We start from the raw sequence: 17,342 nt of genomic DNA on the forward strand, positions 1-17,342 counted from the left end.
AAAAAAAAAAAAAAAAAAAAAAAAGTAGTCGAGTCTCTTTAAGGACAATAGTGTATCTCAGGTCGTAATAACTTATACTCAAAGTGGACAATATCACAAGGCAGAATACAAAGAAACCCCAATTAATATATATATATATTTAATAGTTGAAATATAGATATGTAATTAATTATTTGCTACATTATGGAAAATATCGTATAAAATAACATAATAAATATGCAGAAAAAAGAAAAAGTTACTTTTAAAATATCGTATTAGGCATTTCTTATCGCCCATCCGAACCCTAAATTAAGAGAGGTAGTCCTTATTTCAGGAGCACGGCCACGACCGAATTATCCAGACGACCTCCGATGAAAGCAGCCCCTCAGCCGTCTGCCGTCCTCCGCTTCCTCTCTTCGCCGTCAGATGTCGGCTTCAGTCACCTCCATCTGAAGGTTTCGATCGTCGCAGGAGTAAGGCCTCTCTCTCTCTCTCTCTGCTTTCATCTTTAGTTACTGTCAAATTTACTCAACCGGATCAATGTTCTGAACAATAACTAATTTGCTATGTTTGATGCTTTATGGACAAATCAAATGCTAATTGTAATCTTGTAGTACAAACAGTAGCTGAGAACAATGCTAATTCTAATTCGCCTCGCTTTTTCCTGCTTTGGTTGGGACTAATGCTATATCACAGTTAGAAATTACAGAACATTAGCGTCGTGTTAGCGTTTTTCAGTTGTTTTAAAACCTTGGAAGCTAGTTTTGAATTGTTCACACTCGCAGTGTACACATGGTTTTGTACTCTGTATTTGAAGAGCTAGGATTTTCTTTTTGTTCTTATAATCTGGTTAGATACCTCTAATGTCTTGACTTGAGTGCATTTTCTTTTCTCAACTTATGGAATTAGTACTTGTCTGAATTGTACTAGCCTGCAAGATTGATGAGCATGAAAACTTCTCTGTTTTAAATGTTTTTAATTGATCTTTGTTGGTTTGTGTAGTTCATGTAGATCAATACGTACACTTCCAATGTTTCGTAGAAGAATACAGAAATTTGCTGCAAACTTGACGAATTCAAGCAAGCATCCATTTCTATGGTATTCAACAAGGTCTAGTTCTGCAGTGTTATTTCAGAAGCTAAAGAAGTCAGAGAGGAAGCCACTGGTAACGAGTATAAACGAGCTGAAGCGTACAGCAAGATTGAGAGCGAAAGCGAAGCAGAATGTAGAGGAAAACTCTTTGCAGCCCCCGGCCAATGGCTTGCCGGTCAAGGGCTTGGTTCCAATTGCTCATGAAGTTTATGCTGCAAGATCTGAACTATTTTCATGCATTTCCACGGTGATTAAGAGAAGCATCGTGCATTCTTGCAGGTAAGATACAAATTGTGAGATTCCACATCAAACATTCTGATAAGGGTGTGGAAACCTCTCCCAAAGATAGACGCGTTTTAAAGATCTGCCCAAAAGGGAAAGCCCAAAGAGGACAATATCTGCTAACAGTGGGCTTGAACCGTTAAAAATGGTATCAGAGCCAGACATCGGGGGATGTGCCAACGAGGAGGTTGAGCTCCGTAAGGGGTGGACACGAGGGGGTGTTCACATAAGAGTCATAAATTGATTGTTATTTATCCCCTAAAAACTATATTTCAGCTGCACGACAAGGATCTTAATTTCTTATTGATCTTGTTTTCTCATTTGTGTAGAGTCTGTGGAGAGGTTCATATTGGTCATCCGCCACATAAGATTAGAACATGTAATGTTGCTGGGAGCGCACCAAACAAAGAGCACACTTGGGAAATTGGAGGCATTCAGCATGTCTTTCCTACTGTGGAATCTTTCCATTTATATGACCGTATTGGCAGAGCTGTTTCACATAATGAGCAGCTCCAGGTGGATCGAATTCCAGCAGTAGTAGAATTGTGCATTCAAGCTGGTGTTGATATCCCCGAGTACCCTACAAGGCGAAGGACGTTTCCGATTTACAATGTTGCTGGAAGGACTGTCGACTTTGAGAAGAGGTTTCCCAAGAAATTCACCCTTGAAAAAGGCATTAATTCGTATGGATTTTGGAATGACAAGAAAAGAGTGTGTGCGGACACGTTATCGATAAATTCCGATGATTTAAAAGGTCAGTATTGTTTGCACTTCTAGTTTCCACTATTCAATCTAGTGAATTTTACTTGTATTGGACCTTACCATGCTATATGGCATCCCAACTTTTCATAGCACAATAAATTTGGGATTTCATTTTGATAGGAATGCAATTAGGTTATAGAATTAGGGTATTAAGTGGATACTAGTAATGAAATAGGAAAGTTGTTCAGTGGTTGAGAATTGCTTAGGAGCTTTAAGCTCGAGTGAGCATACTCAAGAAGGGGAGGTTTGAATATGTAACTGTCCAAGCGGCCCACCGCTGGCATATATTATCTTCTTTAGGCTTCCTCTTTTGGGATTCCCCTCAAGGGTTTCAAAACGCGTCTGCTAGGAATAGGTTTCCACACCCTTAAAAAGAATGTTTTGTTCCCCTCTCCAACTGATGTGGGATCTCATAATCCATCTCCCTTCGAGGCCAAGCGTCCTCGTTAGCACACTGCCCAGTGTCCACCTCCCTTAGTGGCTCATCGTCCTCGTTGGCACATCACTCGGTGTCCACCTTTTGGAGCTCTGCATCCTTGCTGCCACACTGTTCGATGTCTGGCTCTGATACAATTTATAACAGCCCAAGCCCCCAGCTAGCAGATATTGTCTTCTTAGGGCTTTCCCTTTTGGGCATCCCTTCAAGGTTTTTAAAACGCGTTTGCTAGTGAGAGGTTACCACACCCTTCTAAAGAATGGTTCGTTCCCTTCAAACCGATGTAGGATCTCACAGAATATCAAACTTTTGTATTTCAAAGGTCTTACTAGTTCTATTTAAGTATAACACATATCTCTGATTTTTTTTTTCCCAACATTTTGCACTGAACTGTAATTTGGTATCCATGTCATTTCAGAGACAGCCATCAAAGGCATGGAATTATGGGATAAAATGATATCAGGAACAGAAAAGCTCATGAAAACGTATGGTGTACAAACATGCGGCTATTGTTCAGAGGTGCAAGTTGGACCCAAAGGCCACCGGGTTAGGAACTGTCAAGCTTACAAGCACCAGATGAGGGACGGGCAACATGCGTGGCAGGAAGCAACAGTAGATGATTTGATGCCACCGGTGTATGTGTGGCATGTTCAAGATGTGCACAGCTCTGAGCCTCTATTGAATAATCTGAAGAGGTACTACGGCGTGTTGCCTGCAGTGGTGGAGTTATTTGCTCAAGCCGGAGCTAATGTGGGCGAGAGATACACAAGCTTCATGAAGAAAGATGTAGTAGTGCCCGAGTTGGATGAAATCAATTTGGTTGTTTAATGGTAATTTAACATTTTTTTTTTTGTTAACACCAAAATTCAATTTAAAAAGTTACACCAAATAATATCTCGAACCTCAGGAAATACTTGACGACAACCAAAATACAATCCAAGTAGTAACAAATTTTTAGATACTATCCTGAAACTAAGAATGTAAATTTTGGGAACATTATAATCACCAAACAAAACATAGTTACTACCATAAAGTCTATTCTGATAGGTTCACCGACTAATACTCGGATACGAACTCCCTCGAGCCTATCACAAGAGAGTCCAAACAAGACATAGTTTCTATCATACTGGATTTCAGCTCCATCTTCATCTGTTTCGAACAGTCAGAACAAGGATTTGAATCACAAAATGTTTCAAGGACATACAATTATACAATGTGTGCACAATCCATGGCGGAAAACAAAATTACCAAAAGCTCTACCGGGACGGGCTCTTGCTCTTGCTCCTGCTTCTGCTTCTGCTAGGGCTTTTGCTAGCATCACGCCGGTTGGGACTTTTACTAGTACGTTTCTCACGCTGCCATATAAGCCATAATCATATGCGGACACAAGTTTACTAAAAACTTGTATGGCCAGAGCAAAAATACACAATATATAACACGATATAAAATAATAGATTGTAACAGGTATCACTTACATTGGGCAATGGAGATCTGGATCTTGATCGGGATCTGCAAAATGTCCAGAAATAACTAAAATTTAAAATCCACGCCTCTTTTACCAAATGCGATCCAAGAGCCTGACGCCTCATCCACATTATATACGTGAGATAGAAAAATAGTATTTTAGCAGTTCAACTATGAAGATTATACGCCAATTCAAAAACTTAAAAGACTCCAAAGTGAAGACCTAAAATTAGAAAACTTTAATCTATAGGAACCTATATATTATAGACATCAGTGGACGGGAGAGGAGCATTCTTCCCTACTGTGCCACAAAAAGTCCACAATGAATCCAGATAGTGCGTCCTAGAGCTTTGCAAATCTTGCAGCAGAAAATGTAAATGAAAGTGATGATGAGTTCCAAGTCCAAATAGCACTTAGTCCAAGATATCCAGCTCTATTATTGCAATCCATGATCTCCTTTGATCCAAATCTAGCACCCATGGACATTGCATTGCTAAAAAGCATTAGAACAGGGGGTACCAGATGGTTTTCAAAGCTGCCCATCTAAAAAACAGCATACCTTCTCAACCAAAAGCATTGAAGGCAAACGAATCAAATCCCATCAGGATACTAATATCCAATCCCCAGTATGCCGCATATTTCCATATCTAAAAAAACAAACAAGTAATTTTCACACACAAAAAAGGACAATGAATGAAAGAAATCTATTCATTTCTTGGCTACCCCAGTTGTTGAACAAAATAATTCCAAGTAATTAAAATGAACGTAAAATCCGATGTATAATAGTAATAACTAAATTGAGTCAATAAGGAAAGGTTTACCCAACATTCCAATAGAGGGGGTCCCACACATTGCCCAGACTAATTTGAAGTCTGTTAAGTATTCATCTCCACTGTTCTCAGAATGATCCAAGACTATGGAAGAAAAGGGTGGTTTTCTCATCCAAGCGAATTGTACAAACCACAATACCACATGCAAACACATAGCATCCGGTAAGGTAATTTCAAATCTGTTGCTAAATTTTCAACCACTTGCTGACCCGTTCTTGAGCAATACAAAAGAATTAGTTCACTTTCAATACTTTTACGTTGTTTATTTCACCCAGTCTAACATTCTGCCTAAGGAAAGACAGGTGCAACAAACAGACCCTGCCCGTGTGACAACTCAAATCATATAAATATAGACAAACAATGAACAGACTGCAGTTAGATCTTATTTAAAAAGAAAATGAAATAGAATTGAATAAAATAAAATTAAGAATGACAATAATGAAAGCTAGTAGTTTACAAAATGAGAATACATACCCAGAAAGAGATGGTGACTTTGACCGAGAGCGAGCAGGGGAAACAGACCTTGATCGAGATTTAACAGGTGACCGCTGGGAAGATTTAGCTTTTGGGGACTTGCTGCTCAAAAGTTAATAAAACATTAAATCGAAGGCAGCAATGAGCTAAAACTAATTTACTGATAACAAACCAACCAACCTCCTACTGCAGCTCTTGCTCCTACTACGGCTCTTGCTCCTACTTCGGCCTCTACTGCGACTGCGACTGCGACTACAAGTCCTCTCTCTAGAATATGACCGCCCACGACTAGGACTCCTGGAGCGATCCTTCTTCGAATCATATTCTCTCACCTTCCAAAAAAAAAAAAATGAAAACAGGTAAGAAAGAATATGACAAATCATGAAAAATTAATTACTAGGAGAGGGTATAATTCATACACGAACATATGCACGAGAAAATGCATTGCGAAACTCAGAGTCATCAAGTTTTTTAATCTGCAGTGACAAGGAAACAGATATTATAGCACATAACCAAACCAAAGATTGGACTCTTAAAGTCATTAGAAGCAATCCAAGATGGCAGATGAACATTAAGGTTCAATATTTCAAACATATTAGTACAAAGATAAAAACTACTTACTGCATACTTCATGTCATCAAGGTTGGTGTAATCCACAATCCCTGTGGTTCCTGCAACACATTGAAAGAAATAGTTATTTGGTTCTCAAAAACACATGATAGTGAGTTTGAAGCAACTTCATCAGAGGTATCTTACCACTACCATCACGGAACACTTGGGAGAAACAAACATCACCAGCTCGCCGCATGTGATCCTTCAACATTAAATAATATGATATTCAGTGTCAATCAGAAAAATTAGAACGCCTAGGCAGATACACTTCATGTCAAATAGAATGATGCTTACCTTTAAGTCTTGCCATGAAGCAGAAGAAGGTAATCCTGTGACTAATACTGCATAAACAAAATATATATATTACAAGATCCAATGTTTACAATGTCAAAATATTGTATGGTGCCTAAGAAATGAGTATATACCACGATAATCAGAGCGCCGAGATACTCCACGGCCACCTCGGCTGCCTCCATAACTACTATGACGATCACTGGAAGATGAATGACCACGTCCACCATGAGCAAGCTCCACCTAGAAACAGAAAGAAAGAAACAATGCATAAATTACAACTGTAAAGCAATGAAGTACAAAAATGACCAATTCTCATAACAATTGAAATAGACTTTGGTTAGTGACTCACACGCAACCTATGACCATCAAAATCATAGCCATCACGACCACGAATGGCATCTTGAGCATCTTCGGCATCTTCAAACTACAATCATTAAATCCATATTGAGAACACAAATAACAAGTATCTCATAGGAAGAGAAAATATCATATCATATGCAATAATCTCACCTCAACAAATGCATAACCTGGAGGCCTTGGTGGAACCTTGAGATCAATGTGAGCTATGCGACCATACTACCATAAAAATGTCGAATGAGAACAGATTTAGATTAAATATTTTCAACAAATAAAACTCCAACACTTTTATAACGTTGTCCCAGATCATCTTGAACCTTCAAAAAAGAAAAGCCACAGAACATGCGTCGATAGTTCAAAAATGGGAATTTCATCTACATTTGCAAGATCCTCATACTCCTCTCCTTCTGATTATCGAAAGAAAAAGGTTCAACATTCTACGCTCGCACTCCTTGTGACTAAAGCTTTATAATATCCAGTCCATTGAAGGAAGAGAATCCAACAAACATACCATGCAGCACCAACGTGACAGATTCGTGCACGAGAAAACTGTTGGCACCTAAAAAACTCAACGTAGGTGCCAAATCATCATGCACATACAAAATTACGAAGAATTACCTTGTAAAATAAATCTTCCACTTCCTTTTCACGAATATCACCCGGGAGATTGCCGACATACACTGTTCTGCTGGCACGGCCGCTCATTTTTCCCTAAAAAGAAGAAACGATTAACCTTAACGCTTATACCTCACAAAAAACGAAGAAAAACAAATCAGAAACTACAAAGTCTAAGCCTCGAATAAGATTAAACTCGCCTTAACGAACAAATAAGATCAAATTCGAAAGAGCGCTCTGTATTGAAATTAAAAACGAAGATTCAGCGTTTGATAGAAGGTTACCTCGAATTCGATCTGTGGACGACGAAGCGCAGGGGCGAGAGCACTGTAAAATGTTAGGGTTTTGAAATCAAAAGATGGAGCCACGAGTAAATATATGGTACGGTTATAATAATCTGTATCGCGTTGCACAGTAATGTCCTGGATATGTTAACTACCAGTTACATAATGCGTAGCAATATTTAAAATAAAATTCATTCCCCCCCCCCCTGAATTTTGTAATTAATTCAATTTTACACCTCTAAATTTTTAATTATTATATTTTAGCCCTTATAACTCATAAATATTATACTTTGGTCCCTTCTTAAAGAAATATTACACAATGGGACTCTTGAATTTTCTAATTTAACCAATTATCTCGTATTTTGATAAATTTTGCAGTTACGCCCTTGAAATTTAATTTAATTGGTTGGTTCACATTTTTTATTTAATAAATTAGCCTCGTGTTCAATATTTATTCATCGTTACGGTGTGACACATAACAAATTTAAAAAGCTTGATTTAATCAAATTAAAAGAAAATTTTAAGGTTGTGACTATAATGAAATTTTTACATAATCTAATAAAAATATGTACGTGGGAATCAAATGATATTTAATTTTTCAAATTTATAAACTATAATTTAATTTAAAGAACTTTTAAGCTTAACTACAAAAATATTTTTTCAATTTAAAATAGTTAATCGATTTGCTTGTGACATTTCTCGTGGTGGGTGACCGTTGTAGCCCGATTCTACTAGTGAGAGGTTTCCACACTCTTACAAGAAAATGTTATATTCCTCTCTCCAACCAACGTAGGATCTCACAATCTACCCCATTGGGTGACCATCGTTCTCGCTGACACATAGCTTGATAACCTTCCTCTAATACTATTTATAATAGTTCAAGCCCACCGCTGGCAGATATTGTTCACTTTAGCCTGTTATGTGTCACCGTCAGCCTCACAGTTTTAAAACACGTCTACTAAGGAAAGGTTTCCACACTCGTGCAAGAAATGTTTCGTCTACTAGTGAGAGCTTTCTACACCCTTACAAGAAATGTTATATTCCCCTCTCCAACCAATGTAGAATCTCACAATCTACCCCCTTGGGTGACCATCGTTCTCGCTGACAGACAGCTTGATAACCTTCCTCTGATACTATTTATAATAGCCCAAGCCTACCATTGGTAGATATTGTCCACTTTAGCCCGTTACGTGTGACCGTTAGCCTCACGGTTTTAAAACACGTCTACTAAGGAGAGGTTTCCACACTTGTGCAAGAAATGTTTCGTTCCCCTCTCCATCTAACGTGAGAACTCACGTTGGGCTAGAACCAAATGTATGTATTCCATGGTTAAGCTCTAGAGCTTCAATCAATGAGACATGTTATACTGCTACCACCTGCTATAGCTAATGAAGGTAAGTACCATACATAACATGATGGGGATTTTTTTCTCTTTTCCATAGCCAAGTAGTAACCAAGACCACTGTGTTACAGAGATCTCATGATGAACAAATCAAAGATGGATTGTAAATTATGGCAAAAGAGATACCAAATTTTCCTAGATTTCCTTTGTTCCAAAGTTCACGAGAACTCAACTACCATTCACATGTTTTTCACCTTCCTAACTTATTTCAGCTCACCACTACCTCTTCAATGCATTCACCATCCCCACGCCTAATGCATAGCAAACACCCACAAAAAGCTGTTTCAAATGAACTTTCCAAGCCACCCCCAATACCCTTTTTCTCACTATATAAACTCATTAATCTCCACATTAACTTCAATCAAATTCACAAATCAAAACAGTATCCTGAGTTCATATGAATTAAATCTTCCATTACCACGTACCTTTTTCGCTCTTTCCAGCCCTCCACTTCTCTCAGACATTTCGTCGAACATGTTGCGTGCACCCACTTCAAGAACCTCAATCGTCACCCTTTTAGCCTTCATTTCAATTCTTCCATGGCTGACACACTCAGCCCAAACGAGCTACGTCCAAGAAGCGTGCAGCGTAACACTACACCCAGATCTCTGCATCCGTTCGCTGTCCCCATTTTCAAGCACCGCCAAGCGAAGCCCTACAAAGTGGGCAAGGGCGAGCGTGTCGGTGACGATAACTGAAGCCAAAGCCGTGGCGAGGTTCTTGGTGAGGCTGAAGAACAACAGACGTATGAAGGGAAGAAACAGGGCTGCAGTTTCGGACTGTGTGGAGGTCTTTGAAGACGCCATTGATGAGCTTCACAGGTCACTTGGGGTTCTTAGAAGATTGAGTAGGAGCAAGTTCGACGCACAAATGGGGGATCTGACGACGTGGGTTAGCGCTGCTCTGACAGATGAAGATACTTGCGTGGATGGATTCGAAGGGGAAAGGGGAAGATTAGTGAATTTGATACGGAATCGTGCGGTGAAGGCTACTTATATTACCAGTAATGCGCTCGCTTTGGTTAACAAATTGGCTGCCTCTGGTTTTGAAACTGGCCCCAATCTATGAAGAACGCCATGGAAATGGAGATCATATATAGTATATATATTTTGCCACTACAGAATTTGGTGTTTTTCAAGTTTTAAATTGTATTCCACTTCATGTTTTTATTTTTTAATTTTAAGCTCAAATTATAAATTTTGTCTCTAATTTTATTTGAGTTCATAATTTTAGACTTGCATATTTACTCGTTTGGGTTATAGTTAATTGTTCAAATGAACTTAGATTAGTGAGCGATTAATTAATTTATACATATCTTCTAATTATATAGTAAATTTTTAATAATCGTTTGAGAAATTTGGTCAAATATCATTAAAAAAAATATATATAGATTTTAGTTACTCAGGTCTTACCATGAATGCCTAGTAGTTTTTATATTCTTGTATGGGTAGCCAAGAGGGAGCAAAAGACGTATGTACCAAAAGAGGGGAGCAACAGACATAGACGAACGAACACAACTCTCTACAATGGTATGATATTGTACGCTTTGAGCATAAGCTCTTATGGATTTGCTTTCGGCTTCCCCAAAAGGTCTCACACCAATGGAGTTAGTATTCCTCACTTATAAATCCATGATCATTCCCTAAATTAGCCGATGTGGGACTTCCATCATCCAACACTTCTCCTCGAACAAAGTGCGCCTCCCCTTAATCGAGGCTCGACTCCTTTGGAGTCTTAGTCATTTTTTACTGCCTTCGAGGAGCTCCTTTTCTTTAGGAGTTCTTTGTTCGATATTTGAGGATTTACCAATCTATTGGCACAACTAAGAAGGAGTTCTTTGTTCGATATTTGAGGATTTACCAATCTATTGGCACAACTAAGTTTAGGACATGACTCTGATACCATGTTAGATGAACGAACACGACTCTCCACAATGCACCAGTCAAAAGTCGAGTGCGTGAAAACCGCTCCTTAGTGTGAAAGTAGAAGTGAAAGGGAGGATGGAAAAACCCAAAAGGGAGAACAAAAAGTCTCCCGATCACGGAAAAATCTTAAATCTTTAAGCTCGGGGGAAACCAAGAAAAGATGAAAAACTCAAAGCCGAAAAAATCCAAATAGGGTTGTGGAGAGAATATTCAATTTAAGCGGAACATAACTATACATCACTAACTACCAACAAGCCATGATTTCGAAGGGATGATCTGGCAATTGAACTGAATTATAAATAAATGACTAAACTATAAACAAATGAACGTGACACAAGAATTAAAATTGTTGAAACACACATCTGGGACAATAATTTAGACTTAATATTGGAGGGTTGTGCCAGGCCCAAGCAGTAGTGCAACGCATGGACGACACTCGAGAGCCCCAGTAGCAAGCAACTGAAGATGGACTCTCACCCTAGAAAAATTAATTTAATATCATGTGGGCCGATGGCCCACGTATCAGATATTAAACTGATAAGAACAGATACTACACTTGATCTTAGCCAAAAGGCCGAGAAAGGTATGATTTGAACCGAATTCCACCGGCCCTTTTATAGCCACCGCGTCGTTCCATATTCTGGAACTTACCGATGTGGGACAAACATAAAACCCCCCTCGAACCACTGCTTTTCTCTTTTCTCCTTTCCCTCGCCAAGTATCGAACCCTTTTGCATTCTTCTTTTAACAACAAGGTTAGATGTTTGAATTTCACGCCTATTATTTTAACATTAAAAAAAATTGGTTAAAATAAAAAATTTAGTACTCCAACTTTCTAAGTTTAAATATTTTAAAAAGTTAACTAATTTATTAAACATAAAATTGGAACTTTGCATTTAAAAGAGTACTTTAAAAAGTTATATTGAAAATTCGAAGATCTAATTAACTTAAAATTGAAAAATTTAAGAACCTATTCAGTTTTTATTTAACAAAAAAAAAAAAAAAAAAATCAAATTCTTGCTGCTTCGGGTAACTTTTCATGAAATCAATGAAAACTTGATCATAATCCAGAATTAAAGCTCAGAGCTTCTTGAAATTTCTAGAACTCGGACCAAACTTGTAACTTAACCAAAAAAAAAAAAAAAAAAAAACCATTCAGATTCTTGATGCTCCTAGTAACTTTTCACGAAATCACTGAAAATTCGATCGAGAATTAGAACTCAAAGCTTCTTCAAATATCTAGAACCAATTCCCCACAGTTGATCAAGATAGAATGATAGGAGTTTCAGTAGCAACAAACTAAACAAAGAAAGCGACTATCAGCTACTTTTTATATATAATGTTCATCTTCTGATATAGTTGTCACTAAAAATGCAAGCCATGTGAAGGCTGAAACGTTTATTGTATGTATATTATACATCAGGATTTCAGGAATTCAGGAACTAATATTTCATCATTTCTGGCTTATCTTACCGGAAGTTAGCCGCAATTGTCAAGATTGAAACAACATAATGAGGTTGATGTCCCTCCTCCTTCAGCAGATCAATATTTGTGGACACAAGCAAACGACTTTGGCTGAAATAACGAAAGAACCGTTGCTGAATTCATCCTGGACATGAAGATATGTACTTTTAAAAAACTTCATCATCTTCGGAGGAAACGAATATTATGAGATACCACATCAGTTGGGGAGGAGAACGAAACATTCTTTATAGCGGTGTGAAAACCTCTCTCTAGCAGACGCGTTTTAAAAACTTTGAGGGGAAGCCTAACAGGGAAAGCCCGAAGAGGACAATATCTACTAGCGGTTGGCTTGGGTTGTTACAAATGGTATCAGAGCCAGACACTAGGCAATGTGCTAGCAAGGAGGTTGAGCTCCGAAGGAGGGTGGACATGAGGCGGTGTGCCAGTAAGGACGCTGGCCCCCAAGGAAGGTGGATTGGGGGGTCCCACATTGATTAAAGAAGGGAGGCCTTGAAGGGGGTGGATTGTGAGATCCCACGTAGAACGAAACATTCTTTAAAGGGTATGGAAACCTCTCCCCAGCAGACGCTTTTAAAAACCTTAAAAGGAAGCTCGAAAGGGAAAGCCCGAGCTTGGACCATTACAAATATTATATAATGCAGCACATCAGTTGTAGTGAAAATGGATTGAATGCTACATACCTCACGCCAACAAGAGGTATACTAAAGTGATCTTGAATATTCAGCTGCAGCACTGAAGGCAGAAACAAGGGCAGCCATCCCACCAACCTGTGACCAACTTCTAGTCCTTGTAGCAATTGCTGCTCCTGCCACGGCGCCCGCAATCAAACCGTTCAACTGTCACACGAAAAAAAGAGAGGTAAAGATTATTTCCTAAAGTTGCTGTAAACATAGTCCATGAATAGCTGGTATTTCTGGCTTCATGATCATTCAAGCAATCATAGAGACTACGAGGAAATATGAATGAATTCAAGATAAAAGTAAGAATTCAATACATTCACGAGAAACATTGCATATCCCAATGGTTGTAAGCTAAGCAAGAGGCCTAGGTTATTAGATATGCAACAGCTAAGAACCATTTCCATTTTTTATCAAGAAACCAAGCTTTTGTTGAGAGAAAATGAAATATATAAGAGGGACAAACAAAAACAGGGACCAGTAAAAGACGGGCCTACACGAGGGTCGACCAACCAGAAACTAACCTACGACAAAGAATTCAATCCAAAAGATTATGGCCAACAAATAGTTTCATGTCTATGGACACAAATATCCACAACAAGACATAAAATTTAGCAAGAGACCAACCCTCCTGATAGCTAAAGATAAGGGAAACCCTTCCAGTATGATATGTCGAGTCTCAATATATAAAGCAACAGTTCATTCTCAATCAACTACAAGTCTACACGTGTAACGGCCCAAGCCCATTACTAGCAAATATTGTCATATTTAGGTATTTCTTTTTGGGCTTCCCCTCAAGACTTTTAAAACATGTCTGCTAGGGAGAGGTTTCCACACCCTTATAAAGAATGTTTCGTTCTCCTTCCCAACCGATGTGGGATCTCACAACACAAATGGTTGTCAAATTCCCGATACAATTATGAGGTTTCATATACCAATCGATAACACTAACAATCCCAAGTAAGAAGCTCAGTTCTTTCTCCTGCCAACACTTGCAACAGAACTCTATGAACGCAGATCACATACGATTGCGGGATTTTTGCATCAACTTCTTAAACACGCGTTTCATTGACCTTTAAATCTTTCTATCCAACACAATTGTTCCTCTATGGTTCAAAAGAATTAGTTTATATAGTTAAAAACATTTTTCAAAATGAGACCCTCCATCCAAACCCTTGAAAGAATAAGTGTCATGAACACTTCTGAATGCCTTTATAATGCCACTCACCTTTTTTCCCCAACAAAAGTTCTTGAACTATCCCTGCCCAAGCCAGACAATCTCCATTCAACAATCTAGTTTAAATTGAAGGGAATATTTCGAAAGTAATTAGAAAAATGAGGCTCATACCTTAGAATACATATTAATTGGTAACATGTAAGTCCTATCCTGAGATACACAACACAAACAATAGAAATGAGCCTTTCTAATGATGGGCATAATGATTCTACCACATCCGTTTACGTCCATCACCAGAAATCTCGTATTTTCTCGAGGTATTATTCGCTCAAAAAGAGTGGTCGGTTACTGAATTACTCATCCAATGCACAGTGAATAAAGTGAGGTCAACATACTAGGGATTCAACTAAGCAACCTCTATAACGGATCATATTCAAACAAAGGAGAAGGGTGAAATTGAATCATTTCATGAATTTGACTAACCCAATCATTCTTCCTTCTATATCTTTGAATCCCACAGTGAGTCAGAGTAAAAACTCCAGCAACGAGTCCTAAAACCCAGAATCTTTAGCTACATTTCAGCTCAGAACAAAACTAAACAAAAAAATCAGCCACAAACACAGCTCAACAATCTATAGATGCCAGAAGGTTCAAAAATTAACCATTACCACATTGAAATCCGTATTTTCCAACAGACTTTGCCTGCAAAATAGAAAATAAACACACGATTCAGATCGAAAAAACGCCACAATGCTACAGTCTCAATCAAAAATAAAGAAATCAAAGCAAAATAGCAAGTATTCGATAGATACCACGAAAGCAGCATGGTCGACGCCACTCAGGCCTGTACGAAACACAACACGAATCAAATCTAGAAGAAAAATACATTAAAAGAATCAAAGATAGGATACGTTTTACGAAATTTGAGCTTAAGATTACCATTTTTACGAGAATTGTACGGACCCATACACAAACCCCACAAAGCGCCGGCCTGAAGGATGAACAGTGAAAAGGGATTCAGAATTTCAGAGCAGAAAGAATAGAAAACGAATCGTAGTTTGAGAAGTTGTTTGTAGAGTTTACCGTTCCGACGCGAATGGTGGATTCGACGGCGAGGGATGAACATGGAACGACGCCGTTCAGTTCGTCTTCCATCTTTCATTTCTCAATTTCCTTCGCGAGTCATATGTGGAGTTTAGGTTTTTTTTTTTTTTTTTTAAATTTTAATTTTAATTTTTTTAATAATATCTTATTATTGAAACTAAAATTAAAAATATTTATTTATTTATTTATTTCATAGATTATAAAAATTGATATGATATTTGTTCCGTACTATCACCTTGTTGAGGTACAGTATTAGGGCTCCGTAAAAGAGTTTTTGCAAGAGCAGATAAACCCGATAAACCCTGTAGCCTATAATTCATACACTTGTTTCATTAGCTCAGTCAACTTTGATGGAGTTATTCGATATTCACTTTTCACGAGGGGTACGACTATCGGTAGAAGCTCAATTTCATGATCGATCCCGCAAGAACGTCTTTAAGCTTGTGAATTCAATTTCTTTCGTTTCTTTTTCCGACTGAATAAATTTACCATGAGATTTTTTAAAAAATAATTTTGATATTAACATATTTAAATTTATGATTATACAAAATTCATTAAATATAGGGGTAAAAATCATAAAATAAAAGTATCCATGTATTGGGGTAAATGAGAGACAACAATGGGTTATTTTTACAATTCATAATTAATTAGGCTATTTTTGTAATTTTTGAATTAAAAGAGGTTATTTTTGTCTAAAAAAAGACCTTACTCCTCCGAGCCTTAAAACCGCAACTCAAAACCCTAAAATCAGCGCCGATTGTTGTGTAACATTTCTACAGGAAATTTGGGCAGCGAGTTGCAGAGAAGGAGCAAAAATGAGCCGTGGAGCAGCAGCATCCGGTGGCCCCAAGGGCAAGAAGAAGGGCTCGACCTTTGTCATCGATTGTGCGAAGCCAGTTGAGGACAAGATCATGGACATCGCCTCCTTGGAGAAGTTTCTTCTCGAGAGGATCAAGGTTGGCGGCAAAGCTGGGGCACTTGGTGACTCGGTTACCGTCACTCGGGACAAGAACAAGATCACCGTTAACTCCGATAGCAACTTCTCCAAGAGGTATTCACTGATTTGTAGTTATTTGTCATAGTTCGTTCTGGATTTGGTTTTGGATTTGTGATAATGAACACGGTTTTGGAGGAGTCATGTTCATGTATTTGTCCGTTTGTTCGGGAGTAAGCGTTGTAGTTATCTGCTAGTTGCCGCGTTATTACCGAGAATGGATGCGACGTGCGGGTTGTTCTTTGTTTTCTGTGATTTTGTGTTCTTGTTGCCTATTTTATTGGATTGTGGAGTTGATGAGCAATAGTGGAATTCATTGCTCGAACAGATCTCGAGATTTCAGCCACGATTAAGTGTAAACAGGAAAGTTCTTCAAAAAGTATTCATTATCTCATAATAGTTTTTCCTCTTCGTGCCATTGATTCTGAATTTTTGTTTCGAGTGCATTTTGATTTCTAGGTCAGTTCTTAAATCTACAAGCTTTAGGTGTAGTTCTTCCGAGTTGTTGGGTGGATTAACACTAGGTCTTTTCTTTGGAATACATCTCTAAATCTCTGATCTAGTTCCAGAAAGGGAATCATTAAAGAGATGCTACTTCAAATATCCATTCTCCTTTTTATGGATAACTTAGAATGTAATCCATTAGTTGCAATATGATTGTTTTTGTTGGAAACTACGAATTAGACCTTTAAACTCCCAATAAACTTTGCTAAAATTGTTCTCTCTTTTGAATCACAGGTATCTTAAATACTTGACTAAGAAGTATTTGAAGAAACACAATGTTAGAGATTGGCTTCGGGTAATCGCTTCGAACAAGGACCGCAACGTCTATGAATTAAGATACTTCAACATTGCTGAGAATGAGGGCGAGGAAGAGGATTGAGGTTCAAGGCCTATATTTTGGAAGCATCGTTTGTAGTAGGAATTAAGCTTGTTGAAATTATATTTCCATACCTTGTCTTGAAGCTTTCCATATAGATCAGCAAGGATTCTTTTGAGTTATGAGATTATGCAACTCTTGTTTACTACTGCTGAAGTTTTATCTATAAATTTTGTTCACGAAGCTCACCCCACTTCTTTTGGTTGGTTGTTTTGAT

General features: G+C 38.1%; 5 protein-coding genes, 1 long non-coding RNA gene and 1 other non-coding gene across 15 annotated transcripts in view; 4 read left to right on the forward strand and 3 right to left on the reverse strand.

Moving 5' to 3' along the window:
• Positions 1 to 12,168, forward strand: part of LOC111460935 — a 12,809-nt gene extending 641 nt beyond the window's left edge. The window contains exons 2-3 of the long non-coding RNA XR_002713503.1: positions 10,342 to 10,353; positions 12,089 to 12,168. This is a non-coding gene — a long non-coding RNA (uncharacterized LOC111460935). The remainder of the gene's footprint in view (positions 1 to 10,341; positions 10,354 to 12,088) is intronic.
• On the forward strand, positions 267 to 3,445 carry LOC111460924 (APO protein 3, mitochondrial-like). The gene is made up of 4 exons (XM_023104295.1): positions 267 to 452; positions 982 to 1,350; positions 1,683 to 2,107; positions 2,970 to 3,445. Exons 2-4 carry the CDS (start codon positions 1,010 to 1,012, stop codon positions 3,377 to 3,379), a joined length of 1,176 nt encoding a protein of 391 aa, XP_022960063.1. The 5' UTR covers positions 267 to 452; positions 982 to 1,009; the 3' UTR covers positions 3,380 to 3,445.
• LOC111460926 (serine/arginine-rich-splicing factor SR34-like) lies at positions 3,417 to 7,588 on the reverse strand. Of its 8 annotated transcripts, none has more exons than XM_023104300.1 (14): positions 7,482 to 7,588; positions 7,201 to 7,293; positions 6,736 to 6,801; positions 6,575 to 6,649; positions 6,357 to 6,465; positions 6,226 to 6,272; positions 6,076 to 6,133; positions 5,941 to 5,990; positions 5,739 to 5,795; positions 5,520 to 5,651; positions 5,320 to 5,423; positions 4,027 to 4,060; positions 3,800 to 3,906; positions 3,417 to 3,700 (listed from the first exon to the last, which is right to left on the reverse strand). In XM_023104300.1, exons 2-13 carry the CDS (start codon positions 7,285 to 7,287, stop codon positions 3,808 to 3,810), a joined length of 918 nt encoding a protein of 305 aa, XP_022960068.1. In that variant the 5' UTR covers positions 7,288 to 7,293; positions 7,482 to 7,588; the 3' UTR covers positions 3,417 to 3,700; positions 3,800 to 3,807. The 8 variants fall into 8 exon arrangements, 4 of the variants coding, with proteins under 4 accessions (XP_022960068.1, XP_022960067.1, XP_022960065.1 ...); XM_023104299.1 differs by having other exon boundaries at positions 5,320 to 5,421; positions 5,500 to 5,651; XM_023104297.1 differs by having other exon boundaries at positions 5,320 to 5,424; positions 5,500 to 5,651.
• Positions 8,998 to 10,000, forward strand: LOC111460929 (pectinesterase inhibitor 6-like). Its single transcript, XM_023104306.1, has one exon. The coding sequence runs from the start codon at positions 9,172 to 9,174 to the stop codon at positions 9,949 to 9,951; it is 780 nt and encodes a 259-aa protein (XP_022960074.1). The 5' UTR covers positions 8,998 to 9,171; the 3' UTR covers positions 9,952 to 10,000.
• Positions 11,199 to 11,395, reverse strand: LOC111461260. Its single transcript, XR_002713544.1, has one exon. It is a non-coding gene; the product is annotated as a U2 spliceosomal RNA (small nuclear RNA).
• LOC111460933 (outer envelope pore protein 16-4, chloroplastic) lies at positions 12,109 to 15,346 on the reverse strand. Of its 2 annotated transcripts, none has more exons than XM_023104310.1 (7): positions 15,231 to 15,346; positions 15,087 to 15,138; positions 14,960 to 14,991; positions 14,816 to 14,849; positions 14,631 to 14,698; positions 12,974 to 13,129; positions 12,109 to 12,383 (listed from the first exon to the last, which is right to left on the reverse strand). In XM_023104310.1, the coding sequence occupies exons 1-6, from the start codon at positions 15,300 to 15,302 to the stop codon at positions 12,995 to 12,997; spliced, it is 393 nt and encodes a 130-aa protein (XP_022960078.1). In that variant the 5' UTR covers positions 15,303 to 15,346; the 3' UTR covers positions 12,109 to 12,383; positions 12,974 to 12,994. The 2 variants fall into 2 exon arrangements, with proteins under 2 accessions (XP_022960078.1, XP_022960079.1); XM_023104311.1 differs by having other exon boundaries at positions 12,109 to 12,417.
• Positions 15,347 to 15,978: 632 nt separating this feature from the next.
• Positions 15,979 to 17,313, forward strand: LOC111460934 (60S ribosomal protein L22-2-like). Its single transcript, XM_023104313.1, has 2 exons — positions 15,979 to 16,302; positions 16,984 to 17,313. Exons 1-2 carry the CDS (start codon positions 16,067 to 16,069, stop codon positions 17,126 to 17,128), a joined length of 381 nt encoding a protein of 126 aa, XP_022960081.1. The 5' UTR covers positions 15,979 to 16,066; the 3' UTR covers positions 17,129 to 17,313.
• The last annotated feature ends 29 nt before the right edge of the window (positions 17,314 to 17,342 follow it).

Source organism: Cucurbita moschata, unplaced genomic scaffold (genome assembly GCF_002738365.1).
Source record: "Cucurbita moschata cultivar Rifu unplaced genomic scaffold, Cmos_1.0 Cmo_Scf00024, whole genome shotgun sequence".
NCBI lineage: Eukaryota > Viridiplantae > Streptophyta > Magnoliopsida > Cucurbitales > Cucurbitaceae > Cucurbita > Cucurbita moschata.

Excerpts from the sequence above, each read along its gene's own strand:
- LOC111460924 (XM_023104295.1), top strand. The coding sequence starts at position 1,010 with ATGTTTCGTAGAAGAATACAGAAATTTGCTGCAAACTTGACGAATTCA. Across the intron at positions 1,351-1,682 it reads AGCATCGTGCATTCTTGCAG|AGTCTGTGGAGAGGTTCATA; the intron begins GTAAGATACAAA and ends TCATTTGTGTAG. Across the intron at positions 2,108-2,969 it reads AAATTCCGATGATTTAAAAG|AGACAGCCATCAAAGGCATG; the intron begins GTCAGTATTGTT and ends ATGTCATTTCAG.
- LOC111460926 (XM_023104297.1), bottom strand. The coding sequence starts at position 7,287 with ATGAGCGGCCGTGCCAGCAGAACAGTGTATGTCGGCAATCTCCCGGGT. Across the intron at positions 6,134-6,225 it reads CTTCATGGCAAGACTTAAAG|GATCACATGCGGCGAGCTGG; the intron begins GTAAGCATCATT and ends TTAATGTTGAAG. Across the intron at positions 5,796-5,940 it reads TTGATGACATGAAGTATGCA|ATTAAAAAACTTGATGACTC; the intron begins GTAAGTAGTTTT and ends TTGTCACTGCAG.
- LOC111460929 (XM_023104306.1), top strand. The coding sequence starts at position 9,172 with ATGAACTTTCCAAGCCACCCCCAATACCCTTTTTCTCACTATATAAAC.
- LOC111460933 (XM_023104310.1), bottom strand. The coding sequence starts at position 15,302 with ATGGAAGACGAACTGAACGGCGTCGTTCCATGTTCATCCCTCGCCGTC. Across the intron at positions 14,699-14,815 it reads AAAATACGGATTTCAATGTG|GACTCGTTGCTGGAGTTTTT; the intron begins GTAATGGTTAAT and ends TCTGGGTTTTAG. Across the intron at positions 13,130-14,630 it reads ATAGAAGGAAGAATGATTGG|TTGAACGGTTTGATTGCGGG; the intron begins GTTAGTCAAATT and ends TTCGTGTGACAG.
- LOC111460934 (XM_023104313.1), top strand. The coding sequence starts at position 16,067 with ATGAGCCGTGGAGCAGCAGCATCCGGTGGCCCCAAGGGCAAGAAGAAG. Across the intron at positions 16,303-16,983 it reads GATAGCAACTTCTCCAAGAG|GTATCTTAAATACTTGACTA; the intron begins GTATTCACTGAT and ends TTTGAATCACAG.